We start from the raw sequence: 27,963 nt of genomic DNA, 5'->3' as shown, positions 1-27,963 counted from the left end.
GAGGCTGATGGGAATTGTAGTTCCTGAACATCTGGAGAGCCGCAGGTTCCCTACCCCTGGACTAGTGAATCCATGCTTATAACAGAGGAAATTTTCCTCCAGCACAACTCATCTTCCAAAGTAAGATTCCATGTTCAGGGAGGGGTACAGCATTGCATACAACTTACTGATTCTTGTTTGGAACATTCTCAGCAAAGAAGATGGTCTTTTTGAAGAAACCAGGCCTTTCTGAATAGGGGTCAGTTTTGCAAATGGAATCCTTCTGCTTTTAAACTCCTTTATTTTGGTTATTCTTTGTTCTTGTGTCTTTTGATGATTAGATATTTTACAAGTGTTGGTGCTATAATGCCTGACAGCCATGTGTTTCACTCAGTCTTCTGAAGTCCAGATGTATTACCATATGTACACTTAGTTCAACCAAATGGCAGAAGAAGCAATACATGCACAGCAGTCTTCATCCTTATTCAGCTTCTTCTGTGAGACAAAGCACATACAAATTATGACTTATAAGTAAATAATGGGTGTGTTACTCCTTGGTAATCCTAGGTCACATGGTTGCTGTTCGGGGAACTACTGCCATTTAGCACCACTATCCAGGGTGGTATATCCAGGGATGTAAACCTCCCTGAGCCCTTAGTGGGAGGGCGGTATATAAATTGAATAAATAAATAAAAATAGTGGTTAAGAGTGGCAGATTCTAATCTAAAGAACCAGGTTAGAATCCCTTCAGCTTCACAGGAAGCCGGCTGGGTGACTTTGGGCCAATCACAGTTCTCCCAGAACTCAGCTCACGCAGAGGTAGGCAATGGCAAACCACCTCTGAGCGCCTCTGGTCTTGTGGGGTCACCATAAGACAGCTGTGATTTGATGGCAAAATCATGCTCACATTCAAAAATACAAATCATAGTGCCACATAAAACACGAGGCAGAATCTATCAACAAGGAGAATTAAAACAGCAGTAATAGATCATGAACTTCCCGATACATCCTTATGCTAAAATAAAAGTCACTATTGGCCATGCATCCTTATGGATGCATGACCAGTAGTGGCTTTCATTTTAGCCTTGTAGTCCTTAATGAATTTTAGCATAGACCTTATGGATGCATGGGTATATTGCAATTTACATTGCATTTTATGGTGAAAGCTCTTTGTGCAATTAAGGATGACAGTAGTTCAATTTAATATTTCTACAGTCAATAACTTCTGCATCGGGACTGTGCCTTTCTTAATCAGACTGGCTGGCCCTTAGTTCTGTGGATATCCAGGGCTTAAGATCATTGTCTCTTTAGAAAGGGATGGATGGATGTGGGCTAGTAGTTACATTTCTGGTGCAAATGCAGAAATGTTACTTTATCTTTTGGCAAACTGAACATAGAGCTCTGAACACTTTGTCATAATCACAAGTGCTTGAAACTTACATAGTCTAAAAATAAATGCACAGGCCCTTAGTCTTGAATGAAGTACTACACTGAAGATTGTTTTCAGCTATATGTGATTGTCCAGATTCTTAGACCTAAGAACACTCCCTTACAATAAGTGAGAGGTGCATTAAATTCTTGAGTTATTGTTGTGTAGCCAATGCTAAATTTTGCACAAATGAAGCTATGCACCCAACGTATTTTGGGTTTTATCTCTTCCAGCACTATATGAACATTAATCTTAACAAGCTAGGCAGATAGAACCTATAAGTGAAATGCTGCTTCTGATTTTAATTCAATTCTGACAGTGCAATGCAAACTCATGCCCTGCTTGTTTCCCCCGGTCCCTGTGGTTCTTAATGCATGCTTAATGTTCTGACACCTGGTCCCATGGAGGGCATACCCAGGCAGTCAACTTTAGTAACCATGTGACGGGACAGAGAAAGCAAGGTTTCGTGTACAAAAGAGGATTACCTTTGATGTTTACTTGGAAATCAGATGGAAGGAGGTTGTCTTGCCGGTTGCCTAGCACAAATGCCAAGAAAGAGAGGATGAAGGCGTCCAGGATCCCGATGATGCACAGGATATATGCCCAGCGTACTGTGCACACACCTAGTGTATATTTGTCAGTCTTCTCACCACACATGCGTTTCACTTCAGGGGAGTCCCAGCCATCTGGGTAAAGCATGCAACCTATTGCCAAACCTGTAGCTGCAGAAGATGATGGCCCAATTATTATATCATTAGTATATGGTAGTAACACTTTAGCATGGCATCTTGTCTCCAGCAGCCTGGTAAAGGGGGGGTCCCTATACAGAAACGTTTGTGCATATAATTCATTCTGGCTGTGCTAGAGGGCCCTTAGGTATACAAGTAGGTGAGGGGGGTGAGACAGCAGAGTGCAAATGGAGAGTTTTGCTTATGGTGTGCCAGCTTTAACAGGGACGCCTCAAATTCTTCATTACTTTGGATGTAAAAATGGGTTATAAAGGTGCTCAGCACTGGACAGCTTCCCTGCCTTCAAGATCCACATTTTAGCTTGACAGATGATGGATTGAATTTGTGCACCTTTCTTTGAACCAGAGAGTGTGTTGTTTTCAGTGGCAGAGCCCTTCCCTCACTATGGAGCACCCATGCTCTTACCTACATTTGTCTGGAATTCGAGAGAAGGCTGCTAGTTTGGCATTCTAGCATAATTCTCCCTCTTCTGGAGCAGTTTATCCAGCTTTTTCTTATTTGGGCTGTTTTCCTGAGCATTAAACCTTATACACCAGCCAGAACTCCCTTTAAAAGGGGAGGGGGCATGCACAACATCCCTTAAGAGTGAAAGAGCCTGGATTGTTGGAGCCCCAGTGTTGCTAGAAGTGACTCTATGGCGTATCTCAGATGTTGCCTTGACAACACTTGCCAGTTCTGCTATGAATATACAACACTAATTTGGTTGCATAAATGACTTCCTTGGGGCCACACCTATTATTCATTATGTTTTTTTCTCCAGCATCTGAAATCTTGCTGTGCCAAAGTTCATACTTCACCATCATCAAAGGACTTTCTGAGATGTGTGCTATCAGTAAGTGCCTCTGTGAATACAACTAAGCTAGACCATCCAGCTGCCTGCTGTTGCCATCGAGAACCTCACAAGTGGGAATCCTGCTTAAAGTCTGTGCTGGAGCTGATCCCTGCATAAGCAGTTCCCTGCACAGAAGATAGACTTGCATCATCATCTTGCCCGGGCTTCGAGGAAATAGTTTGGCCTCTCGCAAGGGTGGGGTCACAACTGGGGAGAAATGTGAACGACAGCCTGTTTCCTTGTTTATAGAATAAGAGATGCTAGAAAAGCTAAAGACATCATGAAATGGTTGGGGAGAGTAAGAATCATTGTCATTCTTTGGGGGAGGGGGATAGCCAGTAGATATGCTTTTGGGGAAGAGGCCTGTCATCCCCCTGGCCCCAGGCAGAGGAGTCTTGGTTGCTGGTTGGCCACTCCTTCAAGTTTCCCTTTCAGCCAACGGATACCTGGTTGTGCTGAGATTGGGCTCCTTGGCCTTGAGATGGTGCTGCTGAATGCTAGATCAGTAAATGGAAAAAACTATTGCCATTCAGGATTTAACCATGGATGAGCAGGCTGACCTGGCACATATGAACAGAGGCCTGGTTATAAGAGGCTAGGGGTGTAAATCTGACTCAGCTAAACAATGGCAGGTCAGGGAACAGGGAGGTGGGGCACAGTGATCTATTTATTATTATTATTATTTATTATTTATTTTATTAAACTTATAGGCCGCCTTATCCCCGGAGGGCTCAAGGCGGCTTCCAATATGGCTGTTACATCAACAGCAAATCAACAGCATAAAATACTAAAATCATTAAAACCTAAAATCTAAGCAGCAGTTTACAACAAAACTATAGGTTAAACAACCCAATTTATAAATTATTTAAGACAGGCGCCCCGCTGAAGGCCAAGGAAAGAAAGAAAAAAGGGGAGGAAGTGGGCAGGGCCTGCGATGGAATTTGTAAGTAAGGCAGGCCCAGCTTTAATAAGATGGAACGGCAGTCTCAGTTTCGATGTCAATTTCAGTATCGGTAGGGGGCAGTAAATCCACGGCCGGCCTCCCCAAAAGCCCGGTGGAAAAGCTCCGTCTTGCAGGCCCTACGGAACTCGTTAAGGTCCCGCAGGGACCGCACAGCCGGAGGTAAGGCATTCCACCAGGCGGGGGCCAGAGCCGTAAAGGCTCTGGCCCGGGTTGAGGCCAGCCGTATCATTGCAGGACCAGGGGTCACCAGTAGGTCTGCCGTTGCTGAGCGCAGCGACCTATGTGGGACATAAGGGGTGATGCGGTCCCGCAGGTATGTGGGCCCCATGCCGCGTAAGGCCTTAAAGGTTAATACCAGCACCTTGAAAACGATCCGGAACTCCACTGGAAGCCAGTGCAGACGGCACAGCACAGGGGTGATATGATCTGAATAACCACCACCTGTTAGAAGCCGTGCCGCTGCATTCTGGACCAGCTTCAACTTCCGGATCAGTCGCAAGGGAAGGCCCGCATAGAGCGAGTTACAATAATCAAGCCTTGAGGTGACCGTCGCATGGATCACAGTGGCCAGGTCGGACTGGGAGAGATAGGGAGCCAGCCGCCGCGCCTGGCGAAGATGGAAGAACGCAACCTGGGTAACATGGGCCACCTGGCTCTCCATTGATAATGAAGAGTCCAGGCGGACCCCCAGGCTGTGAGCCAGAGATGTTGGGGCCAACATGACCCCCTCCAAATTTGGCGGCTGAAATTCCCTCGGTCTCTCCCCCCGGCCCAGCCAAAGGACCTCCGTCTTCGTTGGGTTAAGCTTTAACCTACTCTGTCTCAACCAACCAGCAACCGACTCCAGACAGTGCTGTAGAGCTGCAGGGGCGGAGGCCGCTCCCCCCTCCATCAACAGAATGAGCTGGGTGTCATCCGCATATTGGTGACAGACCAGCCCAAAACTCCGCACCAGCTGAGCGAGGGGCCGCATGTAGATGTTAAATAAGAGCGGGGAAAGCAAGGCCCCCTGAGGAACCCCACAATTAAGTGGGGCTCTGTGGGAGGCCTCATCCCCGCACCATACCTGCTGGCCCCGACCCTGGAGGAACAAGGCAATCCATTGAAGGACGATGCCTCGCACTCCAGAGGCAGCCAGGCAGTGGATCAAAAGGTCGTGATCGACCACATCAAACGCTGCTGTAAGATCGAGCAACACCAGCAGCGCCGATCCGCCTCGGTCTAGCTGCATGCGGAGCATATCTGTGATGGCGATGAGAACGGTCTCCGTCCCATGCCCAGCACGGAAGCCGGACTGGAAGGGATCGAGTGCCGATGTGTCCTCCAGAAAGCCCTGAAGCTGCTCCAACACCACTCTCTCAATTACCTTCCCGAGGAACGACAAGTTCGAAACGGGACGGTAATTGGCCAGATCTCCAGGATCTAAAGATGGTCTTTTTAAGAGTGGGCGGACCACTGCCTCCTTCAACCCACCCGAAAATACTCCTTGCTCAAGGGAGCAGTTAACTATATTCAACAGGTGGGGTCGTAACTCCTCCCGGCAAGCTTTAATCAGCCAGGAGGGGCACGGATCCAGAGGACAGGTAGTAGGTCTAACAGCAGCTAGGGCCCTGTCAACATCGGACTCACAGAGTAGGGAAAACCGGTCCAAACTAGGACCTGAAGCCGGCGAGGGAGCCTTGAGTTCTGTTACTGTATTTATTTATTTATTTATTTATTATTTGATTTCGTATACCGCCCTATCCCCAAAGGGCTCAGGGCGGTGAACAATATAAAAGCATATATAAACATAAATATATAAAAGTTTAAAATTTTCATTCTAAAACAGTATCCCACGAACCCATATGCAACCCTCCCAAGAAGAGTGATGGGTCCCGATGATGTTAGGGACCCTATACAGCAGGGGGAGGATGAAAGCAGGGCACCCTCAGCGGCTGGTCTCTCCGAAGGCCCGGTGGAACAATTCGGTCTTGCAGGCCCTACGGAACTCTCCAAGGTCCCGCAGGGCCCGGACAGCTGGTGGTAGAGTGTTCCACCAGGCAGGGGCCAGAGCCGTAAAGGCCCTGGCCCGAGTGGAGGCCAGCCGTATCAAGCGTGGCCGGAAGGTCCCGGCGGAGGGACGCGACTTTATCTACAAAAAAGCTCTGAAATGCCTCACAGCCAATTGCCAATTGAGAATTTGTAGATCCCTCCACCAAAGAGGTGAGGGATCGAACAATCCGAAAAAGTTGTGCTGGGCGGGAGCTAGCAGATGCGAGGGAGGACGAGAAATGAGCATTCTTCGCCCTCCATGTCGCCAACTCATAGGCCTTCATAAACGTCCTATAAGTTGTTCGCGTCCCTTCGTCACGGAGCTTCCTCCACACTCGCTCTAGCCGTCTGAGTTTCCGCTTCATTTGGCGCAGCTCCTCGGTATACCAGGGGGCCTGCCGTAAGCGGGGACGCAGAGGGCGCTTGGGAGCAATCTCCTCGATGGCATCAGAGAGCCTGGAATTCCAGTCTGTCACCTGCTCATCGAGGGCGCCAGGGGGCTCAGGATCCCGCAGAGCATTCCGGAACCCATCTGGTTCCATAAGTCTCCGCGGGCGGACATAAATAAGTCCGTCGCCTAGACAGGGTTGGCGCGGCAAATCCACCCGGACCTTCAGGGCAAAATGGTCGGACCATGGCACTCTGCTAACAGAGGATACGACCATATTCACTCCTGCCCCAAAAACCAGGTCTAAAGTGTGACCGGCCTCATGAGTGGCGCCAGTATGTAATAGGGAGAGTCCCAGCGTCGCCATGGATGACACCAGGTCCGCTGCCGCTGAGCATGAGGCGGTGTCCACATGGACGTTGAAATCCCCCAAGACAATAAGTCGGGGGAATCGCAACGTCCACTCGGCCACCGCCTCCAGCAGCCACGGCAGGCCGGTACACCAGGAGAACGGCCAACCTCTCCCTTGACAGCCACTCCAGTCCGGCACACTCGAACCCGGAAATTTGAGGGGCAGGGACTGCCCTGAAGGCGATAGACTCCCGGATGAACATCGCCACACCTCCCCCCGGCCCTGTGTTCGAGGCTGATGGACACAAGCGAAACCTGGGGGCGAGACTTCGTTCAAGGCGACCGTTTCGCCTTCTCGCACCCAGGTCTCAGTGATGCAGGCCAGGTCCACTGACTGCACCCCGAGGAAATCTCGGAGTGTCGTTGTTTTATTATTAATGGACCTGGCATTAATCAACACCAGGCTCGTAGTAGGGTATACCTGGGCCCCACTGCCCACATGCCTCGGGATAGGCCGGAGGCCAGAAGGGGGTCGAGCATAAGTACATCTCCCCCCCCTTCTCTCATATGGCCCCCTCCTACCGACATATCTACCCCGTCCCCAGACCACTGGGATCCCCTGGTACCCATATTCTGCCCCCTCGCTGCCACCTCCCATAGTTAGACCTAGTATATACTGACAGTAGCCTTACAATAACACCTACTCTAATAGTCTAGTCTATACACAGATATATATTGGTTGCCTACAGCATTCAACACCTTTGTTTTCTGCTTCTAGGCAACCACTAGTCTAAACAAATATAGCTAAGCTAACTAATAAATAGACTAAAACTAAAGCTAAGAAGCTAAGAAAGGGCTGGTGCTTCAAGTAATAGGTGGAGAGATGGATGAAGGCCGGATCACTCGCTGACTGCGGTGACTTTCAAGTCCAAAGTTGTCAGTCACTTGATCATTTATGTGTCTCCAGGGCCACAAGGTCGTTAATGGACAAAGGAATCCAGGTCCATTTCCAAGTCTATAAAAATCCTGGTGGGTATGGCTCTTGGTGTTCCGCATCTGCACTCGATGGCCAAATGACGCCAGATGGCTAGGTGATAGATCACTGGACAGGATGGTGAGATGGTGGGCCGCAGGGCAAAGTGTTATTCCAACCATCTAGTGTTATTCCAACCATCTATTGAAGTTTCTTCTCCAGCAGTCTACTAGTTTTCACTGTGTGTTTCTGAAGGTGGATGTCTGAGGCAGGGGAGGGGTCCTGCTGACGTACTATCCAGCCTGCTGCCCAGAATATCTCTCTTCCTGAGCGAACTAATTTGGTCTTGGTCATGCTAGTGGAGACCTCTAGGCTGGTAGTCGTGACTGACATTAGCATCCATGCTGAGGTTAAGCGATCCGTTTTCATGGCCTCCATGATGAACATGTATCTGTCCCTGGAATTACTGGTCTAACACATTTAGCAGGACACACACTGGATTTGATCTATTATACTGGTAGGGAGGTTGATCTGGAAATGGAATGGCCAATCTGCACCCTGCCATCATTTCTCTCTCTGCCCAAGTCCAAGACAATGGCAGTCCCCCTCCCAGGCACATCCCCACTGGCTATCCCCCCAGGAAAGAGACAGCTGAAGATGTGCAGTCTCACCTCAAGTGACCTAATAAGCCCCTTGGTCCTCCCACCACCAATTTGTTGGAAAACTTCCAGACAGTCTCCAGTCTTCCATTCTTGCGCAAGTTGCTAAAGCAGATGGTTGCTTCACAACTCCGGGCATGGAAGAGTATGATTTCTGGGCCCAGTTCAACCTAGCTTTAGACCAAAATTTCTAACTGATACTGTTTTGGTCACCTTCGTTGAGGACCTCAATAGAGAACTCGATAGGAGGAGTATGACACTGTCAGTTCTGCTAGATTCTTCAGTGGCCTTTGATTCTATCAACCATAGTATCCTACTGAGCTGCTTCTCAACAGTGGGATGTTGGGTGTAACACAGTGCCCCACTCCACACAGCGAATGTATAGTGGGTTGCAGTCAGGATAAAGTAACCAGTTTTCCTGTTTTCGCATTTGCATGCATCCATTCAGGCAGTGATTGGAGCCCACGAAAATAATGTGAGTTGATGCCACACCTTTGCACGGAGGTGCGTCTATTTTTTTATTTACCTCCTGCCAATGCATAGCTACGCAGGCATGCGCAAATGAATCCCACAGCCATGCTGACATCTCATGATACCACAATATGACCATCTTCACTTGTGTAGCTACTCAGATTTAAGCTGTGAAATATTATTTTAAAAGGAAAATGGAGTGCCTTCTGCCCAGCCGGGCTGCAACCTGGGATTTTTCAAAAGACTTGCAAATAGCATGATTCTCAAAAAAACCAGTTTGGGGGAAATAACACAGGGCAGACTCGCTTTAGGGTGGGATCTGTGAAAAGTGCCCCACTAATGGTTTTTCCCCTGTGTTTGTTAGCCAGTGCGGAGTGGGCCAGTGATTCAAGTCCTATTGGAGGGTCAGTCTCAGAAAGTAGTGTTGTGGTGTTCCTGGTCTGCCTTATGGTTGTTTGCATGTGGGGTTCTGCAAGGTTCCATCTTATCCCCTGTTTATATCTATACTAGTGGGGCCCAACCACGCATTGTTGTGGTAATTGTCCTTCTCATCACAGTCCACAACCCACACAGATGTCCATGCAGGTTCAATGATCCGCAGCATAGCCTTTTGGGGTGGTCAAATGGAATCCCTCTTTCCCTTTTCAATTCACATTGTTATATGGTGGTGTCTTGTTTTTTTAGTATAAGGTAAACTACACAGAGACTACACAGACTACACAGAGAAGCCATTGAAATCCATAAGCACATGGACAATTTTAACAGGAAGGAAGAAACTATGAAAATGAACAGAACTTGGCTGCCAGTGTTGAAAAATACTAGAGTCAAGACAGTGTCTAACCAGCTCCACACAAACACAGGATGACCATAGACAAAAGAAACAAAGGCCAGGATACTTCTATTCAGATGCTCCCACCAGTGACCTTGCTATCTCCAGTGTTAACGCCCATGCTATAGTCTTCATTGTTACTCATACTTCTATTCAGACGCCCTCAACTATTGACCTGGTTGCCTTCTTTGTTACTCACAGACAAGGTTTCTCCACCCACCCTGGACACTCCAACAGATATATACTCCACTTGCTTTCCCAACATCAGATCCTCTGAAGATGCCAGCCACAGATGCAGGAGAAACGTCAGGAGAGAATGCTGCTAGAACATGGCCATACAACCCGGAAACCACACAGCACCCAAATATAAGGTAACCCTTTCCATTCCACAACAGAACTGTCCAGAGTGCGAATCCCGCTGTCCATGAGGCTGGTTGACACGCACAGTCCTGGCTTGGGTAAGGCAGAACTGGAGCAAGGAGGCTATCCCAGTCAGGCAGCAGAGGCAGGGTGGTGAGGCACTCAGATCGAGGACAGCTCTCTGTGTTTTTAAAGGGCCATGTGCATAAGAAGCGGAGCCAGTAGCGTTGGTTCGCCCTGACCCCCTCAGATTTTCTTAGAAGAAAAAGGCAAACTGCAGCTCGCTTTTAGTAAAAGAGAGCTGTGGTGAATATGGGTGAGGAAGTGGGTAAATGGTGGTTGGATGTAAGGGAGGGCAGAGTGAGGTATGTGAGGATGAGCTGGATGTGTATTGTGTGGTAGCAGTGGATGAGGCACAGAGAGTGAAAGTTACCTGCATATGTGTGGGAGGGGGAGCCCCACCTGATGTCTCACATGGCAAAGTGTGTATGTGTTTCACTTCCACTCGTATTACCTAACAGTATTACCTATTTACTGCTCACCTCTGCCCATCTGCACGAACATTCTAAGCCCTCATACCAACCCCTCAGGCCACACACAGACAGGCTGCACGAACATTCTAAGGGTGACAGTTAAACACAGCCAGCTTCATGGCCTGGTGCGCCAGGAAAAAGACGTTTTACCTGGCTCAGGTATGGACTTTCGGCGATTTGAAGGTCTGATTACCTGCCCAGAACAGGGAGTAAAGTAATGTGAAAATTTGGGGGTGATCCGTCCAGCCGTTTCGGCGTTAGGGCGTGACTAACAAAGTAACTGTTAGCTTTATATATATATATAGATGAAGCTACTGGGGAGTTCATGAGAAGGTGGTGTCATCAGTATTCAGAAAGAACGTAGCTTTGTCTTCCCCCCACCCACCCACCCCACATAATTCCAAGGATGCTACTGAAGTTCTGAACTGATACTTGGAATCAGTAGTGGGCTGAGTGTGGGTGAACAAGCTGAAATTCAGTTCTGACCAGACAGAGTTCTCTGGGTTAGTACAGACAGGAAATCTGACATCTCTCCTGTATTTGATGGTGTTATACTTCCCTTTAAAAGCCAGGTTCATAGCTGGGGAGGCTTGACACAGAGGCCCCCTTTGAAAAACAGATGGCTGTTGCGGCTCAGAGTGCTTTCACCCAATTTTAGTGGGTGCACCAATGGCATCCATTCCTGAGTCAGTTAGATCTAGCCACAGTGATCCATGCCTTAGTTACATCCAGACTGGAGTATTGCGATGTGCTCTACTTGAGGTACCCTTGAAGAGTGTTTGGAAGCTGCAGCTGGGGCAGAATACCACAACTAGACTGGTGGCTTGGACTTGTTTTAATATTACTTAAAAATATTTTAAGTATTTAAAAAGTGATATTTTAAATTTTAACAACAGGTTCTACAGAACCTTCGGAACCCACTGAATCCCACCTCTGCTTGTGTAAGGAATTCCAACGAGGCAGAAATAAAAGGCTTTTGGTTGAAAGACCATTTATTCAGACATCTTAGAAAGCTCATACACACGGCATGACTGGAATGGGGCCTCCCGCTTAAACTACAGAATATAACCCCCTTGTCCCATCCCCCTCCCGGTGTCTCCAGTCCCATTCTCATGGGAACGGAATTCTCATCTCACTCTATGAGATAAGCCCTCTAACAGTGTGGTTGCTGCGGATTCTGGCCCGTCGCCCGTGCCAGGGAACTCAGTCAAGGCAACGGCTGTGAAGAGATTCAGCACCACTGAGATCTTTACACTCTGCCTCTCCTAAGAAAGAACCCTTCCCCCCCGGTTTCAGTGGAAAAGCACAATGAAAGGCAGAAATAAGGGAGGGGGATTGATATTTTCCGAATAGACCCATTGATTATGGCCGGAGGAATATCCCACCCAGGAAACTAAGTATTGCAAGCGATTGCGATTAAAGCGAGAGTCCAGAATAGCGTCAATTTCATAGTGCTTGTGGCCATCAATTATGGTCGGCAGGGGTCTCTCCGGAGGGTCGTGCCAGGCATCGGAAGCGGGAGCCTCCTTGAGCAAACTGGAATGAAAGACGGGATGGATATTACTTAAGGAATTAGGCAGTTCTAAACGAGCAGTAACATCATTGATCGCTTTTGTAATTCTAAACGGACCCACGAATTTCTTGCCCAGTTTTGAATATTTGTGAACGTCTCTAAGATTCTTAGTAGACAAATAAACCCAAGCCCCCACACGTAAAGGGAAGTCAGAACGATGTTTATCCGCCTGAAACTTTTGTGAGTCCTTGGCTTGTTGCAGGGCAGTCTGGACTGTCTTCCACCCCTCAGCCAGGGATGTAATCCATTGTTTGAACTCTGGAGGATGTAGCGCCTCCGTGGGCAGTTGGGGCAGTGGTGGAAAAGAATGCCCAGACACAATTTCAAAGGGGTTTTCTGTGTGCTACTATGAATGGCATTGTTGTAAGCGTACTCTGCAAATGGGATTAACTTCGCGCGAATTGTCTTGATGGTAGTTAGTGTAACAACGTAAATACTGCTCTAGAGTTCTGTTAAGTCTCTCTGATTCACCGTCACTTTGAGCGTGGTAGGGGGCGGCTACCGCCGGGGTGGTTCCCAACAAGCCCAGGAAAGCCTTCCAAAATTTGGAGACGAATTGGGGCCCGCGGTCGGACACCACCTTGGAGGGGGCGGAGTGTAGGCAATAGATATGTTGAATAAACAAGCGCGCCAATTTAGGGGCAGAGGGAATGGTGGTGCAGGGGATAAATGTGCTTGTTTGGAGAACAGGTCCACCACTACCCATAAAACAGTGTTTCCCTGGCTTTCTGGCAAATCCGTAATAAAATCCATTGAAATAACCTCCCAGGGGACGGGAGGCTAACAGGAAGAGAGGTTTTTTTTAAAAGGCCGTGGAGTTTTTCCCGGAATGGACTTAGCCTCAAGCGCCCTTGACCGAACATCCCTTGATATAAGTCTCAATGTCTTTGCTGGCGCGCCACAAGAACTGGCGGACGGGCCAGATGCTTGGCGTTTTGAGGAAGCCAAAAAATGTCCAGCCGACCTGTGGCATGCGTGGCAGAGCTTGAGGCCCTACCTGCTTGCGGAGGGAGAGCCGCGTACCAGCATCCCCGTTTCCAAGCATGCCATCACCTCAAAAGCGTATCCTAGAGGAGTCCTCCTTCCACATCACGCTGGAGAGTTGGCGGAGCCCGCCTCCCTCGAGTTCCACTTGCCAGGAAGAGGAAGCGATACCGGAGATAGGCCCGAAGGGAGGAGGAGGAGCGGAGGAGTCTGCTTGACCTAGTGACAGCCATACCCAGCTGGAGGAGACGTACGGTCTGCGGGATATCTGCGTAGCGAAGAACCCGCCCCCTCCCGGAGAAGGCGAAGAACAAGCGCATCCAACCAGTTTATTGAAGTTTCAGAGGAAAAAAAAATGGGACGGTTGAAGGAGAAGCGGGGAGAAAAAAAATCAATGGCAATAGCTGCTTCGCCCAGCGGGGACATTTTTTTTGAGGGTAGAGAGGGCGTAGCCAAATTTTTATGATCCGACCAAACTTGGAAGGGTGTGTTTGGCCCCCTCAAGCCGAGTGATTCCAGGTGCATAAAGCCACCTTGATAGCAGCAGTCTCTCTTTATCCCCTACGGTCCAGTTGAGCTCAGGGCCAGAAAACTTTTGGATAAGTAAGCACACTGGCACAAAGTTTACCATCTTTATTTCTCTCTACCAAAGAGGGCTGCGCTTGGCGCCTTGTCCGATGCATCCACGTGAACTCTGAAAAGAGGAAGGTCCGAGGTCGGGGTGTTTCAAGAATGGAGTTCGGTAGTGAAAGCTGATTTCAGATGCTGGAATGCCGATTCCGAGCATTCCTGAGACCAAGGTAGAGGGGAGGCGGGCTTAGCAGCCTGTGAATCCTTGCCTTTGGTGCGTAAAAGGAGATCTGTGGCCCGGAAAAGGGCCAGTTTAGCAAATTAAGGGGTATAAAATCCACGATAGAAATTGGCTTAAAACCAAAGGAAGGATTGCGAATTCTTTTTTCTGTTGGTGGGGGCGGCCATTGAAAGTACCCAGCGTCTGCACTTTTGCAGGATCCATTTTTAAGCCGTCGGGTGAGATCCGATGGCTAAATAGTCTATGGAGGACTGATAGAAAACAGCCCACTTTGACAAATTTCGCTGAAGAGAGAGTTGTCAAGTAAAAGCGTTATAACACCTCTCGAACCAGGGCTTCATGCTAGCTTTCTTCATGTAGTTTGTGAATAAATCAAGACATCATCTAAAGTACCACGACCACCCTTTATACAATAAAATCTTGCAAAACCTGCATTGATTAGAGACCGCCATACAAAGCTCCGGGGGGCTCCAGCAGCCGGCAAACCCGAGATGGCATTATTAAGTATTCATATTGTCCAAATTTAGTATTAAGCTGGCTGTTAAATGTTCATAGCCTTCCGCCAATTCTGTGTGACCCTGTAAATAGGCCTCTCTTCAAAATCCAACTTAAGTAAAATCCGGCCCCTTGCCCAGTGCATCTAAGAGGTCTTTGATTAAAAGGGCAAAAGGATATTTATTGGACATGGAAACAGCATTTAATCCCACGGTAATCAAGTACAAAGTCTCAAGGAGCCATCTTTTTTTTTTACAAACAGAACAGAAGGCAGAGGCATGGAGTTGTGTTTGGTGGCTTTCGTCGTATGAATCCAGCGGAGCCAGATTCTTCTATCCAAGAAAGCACGGACTCCTTGCTTTTTTCTTCTGTATGGGGGCTCATCACGATAGATTCTACCCTTGGGCAGTTGAGCTCCGGGCTGCAAAATGATTTTGCAATCGGTATCCCTATAGAGGGGGCTGGAACTGATCGCATTCTTGCTCCTGAAACACCCTGGCCAGATCTTTATAAGCTTGTGGGATATCGGTGGGATTAGAAGTCACCCGGCGTGTGTGCCAAAGGCGGATTGGAAGCCAGCGGTTCAATGTCTCACATTTGGGCGGAGTTTCCCCACTTCATGTAGCGCTCCCGCGCAGAATAGGTCGAGTGAATTCTAGAATTTCGCTCTTTCCAAATAATATTTGGCTCATGTAATAACAACCATGGCATGCCCAAGACAATGGAGTGTTTGGCCACTGGAGCAAGAAGCGAAACTAATTTTTTCCCAATGGTCAGGCATAGCCGGAACAAAAGAGCAAGGTTCGTTTTTGAATCGAAGGACGGAGCCTTCGGCTCCAAGTGGGAGCTGCCATCCATTTGAATGTAAAAGCGGAATGGAAGCTTCACTAGGAAATTCGGTCTAAAGCCAAGTTCCTCAACTACCTCGCGGCCGCCATTAAACAGTGGGAGCAGCCAGAATCAACGAGGCGTGAGGCTATAATACGTGTATGCTTGGCAGGGTTGGCTTCAAAAAGAGGCCCTTGAATAGTAATGGGCGTCGCTGCCTTCACTCACCCGAATCTGGAGTAGGACCCATGTCCATGAAACGCCCGAAGATAGGCAAACCGCGCACTTCCCCTCCTCGAAGTCCTCCTCGATAGCGGCTTTGGGCGAGCCTGGGGGGGAGGCCCAGGCACTTCCGATATGGAGGCTTGGCAGAAGGGTGCGTGAGACGGAGCGGGCTTCTGTTGTTTTGGGAGCAGTTGGCGTAGATGGCCAGGACCACGCCAATAGAGGCATAATCCCCAAGCGCGGCGAAGCGTTCAGATGTAGTCTCCGTGGAGGCGGCTGGAGCTTGGTTTGCGAGTTGTTTAGGGCAACCGTGAGTAGTTTTTTGAACGATGGGCATCCCCGGCACGAGCGCATTACTCTAGGGCGGGCTGCTACTTGTGATCCCAGATCGATCCACTCAAAAGCGGCGGTCGCGGCGGGATCTCGCCGGATGAGGAGAACTGTCTCCCGAAGTTTACGAGTATTCATAGCCTCGAAGAAGTATTCACATTTCATCGCGTTCGGAGGCCAGTCAGGAGGAAGTTTAGTAGCCGCCGCCGCGGAAATTCCGCAGACAAATTAGGCAAAAGAACGGTTGCCCTGCTGAATGGACTTTATGAGTGCGAATATGGCTTACGTTTTCAGCATCCGGATCTTGGAAGCGGTGCACGTGGAGAGGCTTGGAGAAATCCGGCCGCACTGTCGCGAGAGTATCATCAGCTTGCAATTCATAAAAGAGTCACAAAACCAGTCAGCAACCACCCCATCCCGAAGGCGGACCCGATGTCCCGTATCTTTTCCGCGTTCAGAACTGATACAAATCATCAAATTCCTCCCATATGTCGTCCAGTTGCAGGATGAAGTAGAAGGGGAGTTTAAAGGCGGTCCCACGTCGAAGCTTGAGGCAGGGATGGGGGGCCTATAATATCCTCTTTCAACAGCTCTTGGAGCCTGCTGGGGCTGTAGGTTGCAGCGGCTGGGGCGGTGGGGCTGGGAGAGAACAGGGGCGGCTGGAGTTACCAGCCCGGTTGAGGAGGTGAATGCCCGGGACCTTGCACCGTCGTTCCCTCGGCGAAAGGAAGGCAGCAGGATTGAAGTAAGGACCTTGCAGCGTCGACCCCATGGCAGGGGAAGCGGTGGTAAGAGCTCTGGTAAAGGTGAAAGCACCGGCCCGAGGTTCTTGCCATGCGTATCCAGCTGCACTCTTCGGCTCTTGCTCCAAGGCAGCCAATAGTCTCTTTCTTTTCGCGAGTTAAAAGGCGATTTTTTGATGCGCATGTAAAGGCCGATTTTTTCCGCGATCCAGTTTTGCTTGCTTGTTCAATCACGTTGAATAGCGCGAGTCAACTTCGCTCTCGCGTTTGGATAGGCCCTAATATGCTTTGGCGCTGGCGTTCCAGATCCAACTTAGAGTGATCAAGACAACCCTTGTCATGTGGACCGATAAGTTCTGCTGATACTGCCGTTGCAACACTTCTTTAGCCCGGTTCAGCTCGAGGTTGGGCGATCCCTTGCGTTGTTTGTTCTCGGTCCCTTTGCAGGCATTCACAATCTTTTGCAGCTGTTGGCGTTCCTCCTCCCAGAGTCTGCGTTCCCGGTCCCATGCCTCTTTAGCATCAGCGCCCGGGAGTCTGGCCACTTCATGCGTCCCAACTTTCTTTGGGAGCGGGAGGAAATAAATCTGGATAGAGAGTCAGGTCTTCTTAGGATTCCTCCTCTGCTGGATGAAGTAACTCCTCCAGTCCCTCCACGGCGGCTCGAGCGGCTCCATGGGGAAGCGCCTCTGGCACATCAACTGCACTACACAGGCCGGGGCTGGAAATCCAGTTAGAACCGGCACGGAAACCCCTCCCGATCACCCGATCCTGATCTCGTCAACGTCCGGTTTCGACTGTGGACTTGGGGCGGGCCCCGGTGCTATGCCACCGGCGATCCTTGGGAGCAGCAGCGAAGTCTGAGTCAAGGAACCATTCAATTGATTCCTGGGTGGCTGCACGAAGTGTAGTCAGACCCATCTCTTCGGGAACAGGTTGCGGCTGGGGGTGGTAGTCGAAACGGAAGCGGGTAGAGATCGGATCCACAGGCGCTCGATCCATAGACAGCGCCCCAAGCGACTCATGCAAATCCACATGGTCACATCCATCCCTCATCCCAACGAAAGTAGGGAAGACTCATGCTGGAGCGAGGGCGGGAGAGAGTCACCAGCGAGACCCGTTCCCCCACTGGTTCCTCAGAATCAGGAAGGGAAGGCTCGGAACCCTCTATGGGGGCTACCGCGCCTTCCACAGTTTCAGGAATATTCAATCTCTGCATGTTAAAACACCAGAGATCCACTGAGTGTTAAAAAGAAAAATAAAGATAGATTCCAGTCATAATGTAAGGAATTCCAACGAGGCAGAAATAAAAGGCTTTTGGTTGAAAGACCATTTATTCAGACATCTTAGAAAGCTCATACACACGGCATGACTGGAATGGGGCCTCCCGCTTAAACTACAGAATATAACCCCCTTGTCCCATCCCCCTCCCGGTGTCTCCAGTCCCATTCTCATGGGAACGGAATTCTCATCTCACTCTATGAGATAAGCCCTCTAACAGTGTGGTTGCTGCGGATTCTGGCCCGTCGCCCGTGCCAGGGAACTCAGTCAAGGCCAAACGGCTGTGAAGAGATTCAGCACCACTGAGATCTTTACAGCTTGTGACCCCAGTACTACAGCAATCACGTTGGCTACTCTGAGAGGAACCATGCAAGTTGACTTGATAAAAGTTTGTAGGTTAGAAAAAGAATCATAGAGCTAGCTGGGACCAAACGGAAACCAAGTCTATCATGCTGCTACATTAAACTATCTATTCATGAAACATCTGCATTTCATCAGTCCATGCAATCTGAACCACACCCCCATCCCAAGTGGAAGAGCAGGTTCTTCTTTCAGAGGCTCTTAAAGAACTATGACAGTAAAGGATCCCTTGTCTGAGCTGCGCTTTAACGTGATGACCCACTCTGTAGAGATTTCTGTGTTTTTCTGACCCCAGAGAAACCTTGTTAATGTGCTTGCTACCACTTAGAGTTAAAAGTTATCAAAGCCCATCTCAGTTTTTGGATTCTATGTCTCAGTGAATGCATATTTGAGAAAAGGTTAGATTCCCTGTTCATATGGTAGCATATGTTGAAATGTTTGCTCATAGAGAAGTTAATCCAGAAAGGCTGGATTTTCTCAAATAAAACAGACATTTAGGACCAATCTATAAAGCTTTAACTCTACAGAAAACACATCACAGTTTCTACCAGACTTAGCACACTCTTCAGGCATCCCTCCACCTGAGGGAGATCGAGCACGTTCCTCCAGCAAGGCATTTGCATTTGGAAAATCATGACTAAGTCTTGCACCTTTTTGGCCCTTATTTCTGGGGGTTTACCTGATTAGTCAGTTTCCCTTTTGCCCAGTCAGAAAATGGGGTGCCATTCACAACTCCCACCAAAGACAGATTTAATCAATAATCATTTTCCTTAGGATCCGGGGGGGGGGGAGGGGGGGTTGCACACAGAAGATGAGTTATTTTATACCCCGTTTTTTTCTACTGTGAGCCCCGGGGTGCAGAGTGGTAAGCTGCAGGACTGCAGTCCTGCTCATAACCTGAGTTCAGTCCTGATGGGAGTTGGTTTCAGGGAGCCAGCTCAGGGTTGACTCACCCTTCCGTTCTTTCGAGGTTGGTAGAATGAGTACCCAGCTGGTAACATGTAGATGACTAAGGAAGACTATGGTAAATCACACTGTAAACATGGTCTGTCTAGTAAATGTTGTAATGTGATGGCACCCCATGGGTCAGTAATGACCCAGTACTTACACAGGGGACATTTTTTTCACTACTGTAAAAAGTTTCACAGTGGCTTACAATCACCTCCCCCACCCCAAAACAGGCACCTTGTGAGGTAGGTGGGGCTGAGAGAGTTCTGACAGAACTGTGATTAGCCCAAGGTCACCCAGCAGGCTTCATGCGGAGAAGCGGGGAATCAAACCTGGTTCTCCAGATTAGAGTCCTCCATTCTTAACTACTATACCATGCTAGCCCTTAAAATGGTGTGGTGTGTAAACAGTGTGCAGGGACTGGTGTTAAACAGTGAATATATTTCATTACTAGCCCCACTGATCTAATGAAGTATTGTGACAGGTGACTAAGGTGCAACTTCTGTTTGTTGTAATCTCTCTTCCCTCCAAGATGTGTATGTGTTGGGCTGTCTAAATGGAATGGCATTTTATGCCATGCTGCAAACTCTAGACCTGTTATGTCTAGGTCATGTATAAAATATACCTGGCTCTATCCATAATAAATACCACTTTCAAATGAGCCAAAATGAAAACACAAACACAATATTCATGTAAGGCCAGATAAATGAGTCCCAGCTCTGAACTGAAATTTTAAATGCTTCTGATGTAATCCCACCACTGGAGATATGTTAGCATAGCTCTTTCAGGCTGCACAAACATTTATCGCTAATAAGCAGGTAGGGAAAAATTCAGAATAAACAAATAATCTCCATTTTGAATACTGTTTTTGGTGACATGCAGCAACAGATGCATAAAGACAGCCACATGGTTGTAGTGTATTGTGACAGTAATCTGTGCTGCAGAGCCATCATTCGTGCTTGCAATAAAGTTGCTGTCTTCCTTTCTCACAGATACAGTTGATCTGTATTCTGTAGAAACTGTGATAACCTGGATTTAAGTGTACTGCAACATGTGATTATAGCTCCCTGTTAGCACTTTGCTCAGAATGGTTTTTTTATGGTGGTGAAGTGTCAGATGATAGCCGAAAGAGTGCTGTTCATTTGTCATAGAATGACTTGACCTCTAATCTTTGTCACCTCCTGTTTTATATATCTTAGCTGTTGTTCCTGCTGGGACTTGCAGATGTAGAGGCATTAAAGTAAGGAAATAACAACCTTCACCATGATTTGATTTTCTCTACCAGATCACTGTGAAATGTATAAGTGCTCTCTTTTTTTAGCAGTCAGAGCCTTATCCTTCAGCCGTAGAACTCCAGCAAGTCTAGTTAAGCAGGCCTACCCTGATGCAGCTTTGGGCTAAGTGGGTTCATATATAAAATTAAGATCGAAACAGTAAAATAAAGAGTAATCCTAACCTTTTATACTGATAGCAATCAACCCCATCAAAGGTGTCTGTATCTTTCTGAGAGACCACCATGACAACAGTTTTCTGGACCAAATTATTAAATGCAGAGCTTTTGTTCTAAAATAGATCATTTCTGTTCATCCAGCTAGGGGAAAAACTCTTTAAAATGCTTTCATTTGATTAAATAAGTTATGATCTGTATTTCCCTATGATGATCTTAATTATTCATTTTCCAAGCTTTCTTCACTACAACCCCACCCCCCACCCCCACCTCCAATTCTCTAGCTAGAGATAGTTCAAATTGGGCAGTTCACTAGGCAGGAGCCACTCCAGGTTCTAAAAGGGACTTATAGGATTAGTCCAGCCAAGGAGAGGAAGGACTTCTAGGGTTCTTAAGATATACAGAGAGTACAATGACTGACAAGAAAAAGTTAGCTTCCTAAACTTTGGGGAAATACTATGAATTGGTTCAGAGCATGTTGGTGAGAGACAGTGTAGTGAAGTGGCTAAAGTTTGGACTAGGATCTGGGAAACTCAGGTTCAAATCCCACTCTCCCATGGGAGTTTGCTGGGTGACCTAGGCCAGTCACACACTTTCAGCCTCAACCCTGGCAAATATTTGGATGGGAGATTTCCAAGGAAAGCCAAGCTTGTAATGCAGAAGCAGGCAGCAGTGCCAAACCACCTCTGAACATCTCTTGCCTTGAAATCCCTGTGGGGTTGCCATGAGTCAATTGTGACTTTATGGCAACAAAAAAAATCTGGTTTTATACTAGTGATAAATACCACTGCTTTTGCTTTATTAAAATGTTTGACAAGGGGATGATTGCTTTTGATATTTATACCCTGCTTTTCTGCCCAGTACACTTCCAAAGTAGCTTGCAACATCATCTCCCTCCCCTCCCATGTTTTGATTCTCAAAACAACCTTGTGAGGTAGGTTACGCTGAGTGTAAATGGTCCAAGTTCATCCAGCAAGCAGAGTGGGGGTTCACTGCTGGTCTCCCAGATCCCGGGCCAACACTGATTCATAAATGTAGCAATCATTCCTTTCCACAACTTTTCACAAGATTTTTTGGAAGTGATCTTTGGCCCCCCACCAATGACTAGATGGGCACCACTGTCCAAGGGCTCTGGCTAACCTGTTAGTAAATGGTAATCCAGTATTTTCAGCCGTACCTGTGGAATTTATTAGATGATCTCAGAGCATGGTTCACTGTTTCTTGTGCTGCACCGATTGCCACTTGGAAAGGAAATTTTATGCAAAGTGTCTGTGCCTTGTGCAAAACTAATTTTAGAGAAATAGCACTTGGAGTAATCTGCTAGTTAGCCTCTGTGTAACACAATACTTGCTATGAATAGTGCAGCTCTCTTTCACCAGGTGTTAGTTACACAGTTTCAGGTCATCCTTCATCCAACACCAGCTTGCAAATTTGTTTACATAGTAGCCAGGATTGTTATAACATAGAACCTTCTGAAAGAAAGGTCACAGTTTCTCATAGACTTTCACATCTTTGCTGTCCATCTTGAGCTATTCATGGGTCATTTTATATCTTTATGGAACTGTGATCTCTGCCTGCCTGAGCTAACACTTTTGCTATTGCTCATGTGATCATTTTTAATAGGGTGAGAAGAGGCGAGCCAAGCGCTTCTGATCTTGCCTGCCCTTCTGGATTCTCTTTCAGCTGACTTCAAGTTCAACCTCTAAATTGTACTTGGAAAGTGTTTAAGGTATTTCAACCTGACAAAAAGGTAATGAAAGGGAAAGGTGGCACTCTGGGCCATATCTCAACCCTTTTAACTTAATGAGATAAACTTTTTTTCTCTTAGAATGGCAAATTGGCTAGAGCAAAACTCAAGGAGAGACTGGGTAATAATCTGTATGTCATCACTATCTCTCAAAGAGCTCAAAAAGGGAACACACTGATGCCATTATCCCTACTAGGCTTGAGAAGAGAAGAGGAGAAAGAATGGTAGGAAACTGAAAAAGGATAGAGAGAAGAGACCAAGAAATGAAGAGTCTCCTTCAGATATATTAACTATCCCCCACTTTATTTAGGGTTGTAAAATCAAAAAACCTCATCTAGGATCCCTAGTTACATTACAGTCAGGAAATTAGCTGTATGTACCCAACAAACCTTTGTGCAAAACCTTTCCTTTGTCCCATGTCATTCAGCTTTTGAAATGAAAGGTAGTACCAAACAGTTTTTATATTTATGCAGTTGGAGAAGTGTATGCCTACTGTGCAAGAAAAAGAACAAAAATCTGTCTATTAAAAATTTTGTGAACCCCCCCCCCTTTTCAGTTCAGGACTTTGCCCAGGCATTGCCCACACAATTAAAAATATAAATATTTGTGGTAGGAATTGTTAAAAATATTTAAGAAAGAACACTGTAATTCCCAGGATGCCAAATTCAGTGTTTCATGCCATTCTGCGCAACTTTCCTCTGCTTGCAAGAAATCATGGAACACGTTGGTCAAGTTCCCCTCTATACCCTTCCTGCATTTACACTCTTGGCACTGAGAACGATTTGAAGGCATTTTCAAGCCTCTTACTCTAAACTTAATTTGCTCTTTTGAGCAAACTAGACCTAGAGTAGGTGGGGTACTCCTACATATAAAACTGAGTGAACCCTGACTCTTGAAAGAGTACAGTGGAATACTTTTGTCAGTCTTCCAGGTGCTACTAGACTCCCATGTAATTTTATTACCGGTGACTGACACAGTTATCTTTCTGGAATTATTCTGTTTCTGATCTGTCTAAAATGTCAAATTGTTGCACTTTCGCTAACTTTTAGTTTATACTGCTGAAATTTTTGCCCCAACTTCTTTTCCACTTGCTGAAGCAGAACAATGCTGGGAATATTGCCTTTCTCTTCTACATGAATATTTCAAAGGGGTTCGGGTGTCTCTCTTGGATTTCAGCATCATCTTGTTGTGGAGCACACAGGCCTCCCAGATAAACCCTGGGCTCATAACAAACTGCACTGGCCCCTTGCTGTATACCTTTCCTTATCATTTTGCCACTATGGACAGGACTGAGGCAATCAGTCTTATTAATCATGTGAGCTCCAACTTAAAACCAAATATCTAAGGCTTAATGGAAAGTTGTCACATAGCAGATGTGACCTAATTTGAACATGGTATTTTTAAAAACATAAACTGGACATCTAGGTCTTATTTAGCTGTCCCAGCATGTCACCACTTCCATTAAATCACTTACACTTGTCTTTAAAAGAGGGAAATAACTGCACACTCCCCAAATAAGTTTCCTGTTATGAAATGTACTGTCTTATAAATTTAACTGTTTTCAAACTAGGTTTCAGATTGTGGCTTCCAGCTTTTCCCTGTACAGCTCTTTTCTTTCACTGTTTGCACTCTTGATGATCCTATCACTCAGCTTAATCTCAACTGAGTCAGAACTGTATCAGCTGGGCTGGGAGAAGGAACTGCTGGGGAAGGGAGTATCTTTGCCTTCCCTAAACTGCTGGGAAGCACTGACTGGGAAGCATTGACTGTGTAAGAAGACAGTGTTTGGAAGTGAATGGGTATTTGCAGCCTACTGGAGAGTGGTTTCTATTTGGTTCTGTTTGTTCCTTTTGTCTGATCTGTTGCTGATTGAGGAGAATCTGTTTGTCTGGGGTTGATGGCTGACCCTGCCCTCTGCTGTTGCTGTTGAGCCTTTGAACTCTTTGGCTCCTCCTTATTAGAGATGCCAGCCTTTGGGGAGAACCAAAAGGCTCTCAGGCTGTGGTCATTAGCCTGAGGATTGGACCTGGAGGGCCTGTTAGAAGCTAAGAAGTTTTTAAATCCTATATATGTTACATTTTTAGCTTCTGTAGATACTATGTCAGACATGTAAGTTACAGGTTATATCAACACAAAGGAAATTCTAGTGTTAAGGAATTCACTTAGAATGCGATGGTGAATGCTCGAGGCCCATTCATGGAGTACACCATGTTTGTTTTCCTCCCCAAGGACAAGATGGAGATCAGCTGTCAAAAATGTAAGCTGGTTGTTAGAAGAAATGTAGCGCTTTTAAAAGAAAAGGTTCAGAGCGGGAGGAAAGCACTGCTAGCCTTCATGAGGTCAAGGAAGGAGTGGATTTCATTAACAGAATCCATGAGGCCCCACATAGAGATGGGGAGACCATTCGATGGGATAACAGAGTGACTGATTTCCCTGAGCTGTGCCTTCTCTGAGCTGTGCAGCACAAACCGGAAGGTACTGAGTGCCATCTCAGTGCCACTAAGACTCAGGAACCAGCCACAGGCCCTCCTGCTGACCACAGAGGAATAAACACTGCTAGAGGAAAAACCCACAAGGACAGAATGAGGAGGGTATGGGAATACAAAGAAATGGCACTGGAAGAAAAAGGACAATGTTGTTCATCCATGACTTTCTGCTGAGAGTTACAGAATGTCATGTGTCCAGGCATGACCCAAGACATGTGTTGCTTTCCAAGTGCAAAAATTAAAGAGGCTGCTGACTAAATGCCAAAACTGATCAAACCTATAGATCATTAACCATTTGTTATGGTTCTTGTGGGAATAAATGACATGGTTACCACCACCCCACTACCACGAGCATTAAAGCTGACTATGAAGTTCTTCAAAAAAGATGAAATCCATGCTTTCTATTCTTCCACCGCAAATTGACCATGCTGCAAGTTTATTAGTTTCTTCTTTTCCCTCATTTATATGACTGATGCTGAAAAGCTATATACACTTATTTGTGAACATGACCCAACAAATACAGCAAGATATTCTTCCAAGTGAACTTGAACAGGATTGGACTGGAAGCCACTGTTTGTGCTTTGATTGTTTAATACTATCATTGCTGAGGTGTTGTTTTTCTCATCTTTCCCCTCTCCCACTCCAGACTTTAACGTTAGTCATATCAAGCAGCTCCAGACTGGGGTCTGTTATCATCTAACATCTATTTTGCCTCTCTGTTTTTAAAGGCTTTCATAGTTGACAGTAACGCTCTGCATATTCCAGCTGCCCCTCTCTTTCTCTTCTTGTAAACGCTCAGGTTTCTTGTTGAATTTTTTTATTTGTGTTCTTATTAAAAATAATTTTTGTAAAACTTCAAAATATTCTGGTCTCTAAAAGCCAGCTCCTTAAAACACCCCAATCAGAGCTTCCCCCCCCTTACCTTTTTTCCTCCTTCATCCTCTTGATTCTGTCTTGAAATAACCAGTCCTTTCATCTTTTGTAACTGGCTTATCGTGTTCCATAATATGATGGGTATCAGGGTTAGGATTGATGGGCATGTGATACACAACAAGCTAAGCAGGCCAGGATCTGGTCTGTGTTTGCATAAGAGATCTCCTTGGAATCCTTCTTGGAGTGCCATGATGGCAGAAATGTGATATAGAAATTGTAATAAAGTAAGTGTAGATGCTGAGGGCATGCAATGGAAGGCAGTGATCTGTTTAGTTTTGGTTTTTAAGTTCTACCTTCATGCACTATTGCTTGTTCTTCTCATAGCCTCTTCTTCTTTGAGTTTCTTATCTGAAAAGGTCTTTGCATAGATTTTAAAAAAAACTTCATGTTTGTACATACCTGGGCAGCCCAATCAAGGGGTGAGACGCAAAGCGGCTCCTGAAATTGGTGCAGAACCATTTTCCCACCATACGCCTCTGGTGGGAAAATGGCGCCCGGAGGCAGCCATTCTCCGGGCGCCCCCACACTATGCTCAGGGAGGCAGGGCTCAGGGGGGTGGGCCATGGAGGGCCATGAAGGGTTTCAGGCAGCTGTGGGGGGTTCTAATTTTTGCTGCCTCCCTGCACTACGTGGAAGCCTTCTGGAGGCAGTGCAGTGATGTGACAACAGTACCATCCCCATCCACCATGGCATCTGGATTGGGCTGTTAGGTACTTAGTCAATCAAACACTTTATAGTCTGTTCCATAGGACAAGAGCTTCTTACTATAAGCTGTTTTTTTAATGCAATATTTAAAGGCAAGGTAATAGTCAATGCCGTTTTTATGCCACTTCTTCAGGCCAATGTTTAACAACTTGAATACATAAGAATTGATATTTATATTGCCACACCAGAACCACATTTTGTCTTTTAGAATGTCTAAACTGGGCGTCTCAACAGAAAACATATGTATTCTAAATGTGGCCTTTTGCTGCAAATGAATTTCTAACCAAAGTTACTACTGGGAAATTTATTTAACCTTTATACTGGTGGTTTTTATGGAGTAAATCAGCAGAACACAGCCAAGGGATAGAAAAGATATTTGATGCCTATTGCACCTATTCTGTCTGCAGGAAGTGGCAAATCTTGGCCTAAACCACTAGTTTGTCTCCTGCAGCGTCAGTGTAACCCCAAATCTATGGTTTATTTATTTATTTATTACATTACATTTATACCCTGCCTTTTTCTGGACAACTCAAGGTGGCTTGAGATGGTTTTCAACTTCTCATATCTCCAGAGGGTCTCTGATAATCATGGCTGGGGACTTCAAGGAACTCTGTTGTCCACTGAAACATATCTCTAGGTCTGGGGTGATTGTCATTCAAGTCAGTTTATCATTAGGTCGGTTTCACCACCCCTCCCCTAGGCTCCCTCTGGGCAACTCACCTGCTGCCAGCTGCATCCACGCACACACCTTAAAAACGGTAGCTGCATTACAGAAGAAGAACATGCTGAAACAGATGATGCATCCAATTATTAGGAATGTGGAGACACCCACAAAGAACATGGCTGATTTGAAGGCACTCGAGGGGATGGTACCAAAGTCCAGAGGGCTACCTTTGCAGATGAGCTCTCCTGTAAGGGCATTGCCAATGCAATAGGAGTAAAGGCCAAAGTAGCCAGCCTGTGGGGTGTCGATGCTGTCTCCAATCCAATATGGCTGGATGAAGGTCACCATCATCATCACAGCAAAGCAAACGGTGAAGAGCGCCCACAGGATCCCCATGGCTCGGGCATTCCGCACATAGTTAGTGTGGTAGATTTTTGCCGCCTCCTGCGCTGGGAGCATCTTCGCCATGATGTCACTAAAGTCAGGCTGTCTCCTTTAGGGAACGGGTGATGAGGCTCAGCACTGAGCACAAGAAGTAGGAGACCAAGGGCTGTAGTCAGAAACAGTGCTGCCTTTCCCTCTGTTCTGGGGAAAAAACAGTGGAGAGCGAGCAGTAGGGATTCTGTAGTCCACGCTTAGCTTAGCAGGTGTCTCTGATGTAACGGGAAGCAGCTCTAGACTCTGAGACCTGCCTGGGATTCAGCTGCTGGCTCTCTGGGAAGCTGATCAGTTTGTTTGTGGATCTGCGGCTTGAGAGACTGCTGGAGCCTGGAGGTGCTTAGCCGGGGCTCCTCCTCCCAGCCCCGGGCGCTTGTCATGGAGCTGCTGCCGCCTCTTCCACCACCCTTGCAAGAC

At 46.9% G+C, this 27,963-nt stretch overlaps 1 protein-coding gene across 1 annotated transcript; it reads right to left on the bottom strand.

Annotated features, from left to right (window-relative positions):
* Positions 1 to 69: 69 nt before the first annotated feature.
* On the bottom strand, positions 70 to 27,943 carry LHFPL5 (LHFPL tetraspan subfamily member 5). The gene is made up of 3 exons (XM_048497609.1): positions 27,165 to 27,943; positions 1,894 to 2,130; positions 70 to 474 (listed from the first exon to the last, which is right to left on the bottom strand). The coding sequence occupies exons 1-3, from the start codon at positions 27,574 to 27,576 to the stop codon at positions 461 to 463; spliced, it is 663 nt and encodes a 220-aa protein (XP_048353566.1). The 5' UTR covers positions 27,577 to 27,943; the 3' UTR covers positions 70 to 460.
* Positions 27,944 to 27,963: the final 20 nt, after the last annotated feature.

This window comes from Sphaerodactylus townsendi, linkage group LG05 (assembly GCF_021028975.2).
Source record: "Sphaerodactylus townsendi isolate TG3544 linkage group LG05, MPM_Stown_v2.3, whole genome shotgun sequence".
Lineage (NCBI taxonomy): Eukaryota > Metazoa > Chordata > Lepidosauria > Squamata > Sphaerodactylidae > Sphaerodactylus > Sphaerodactylus townsendi.
The sequence above is the reverse complement of the archived record's forward strand: the minus strand, read 5'-3'. Positions and strand labels throughout refer to the sequence as shown.

Bases quoted from the DNA above. Each gene is read 5' to 3' on its own strand.
- LHFPL5 (XM_048497609.1), bottom strand. From the start codon at position 27,576: ATGGCGAAGATGCTCCCAGCGCAGGAGGCGGCAAAAATCTACCACACT. The intron at 2,131-27,164 runs GTGAGTTGCCCA...CATCTTCTGCAG, and splicing joins GTGGATGCAGCTGGCAGCAG to CTACAGGTTTGGCAATAGGT.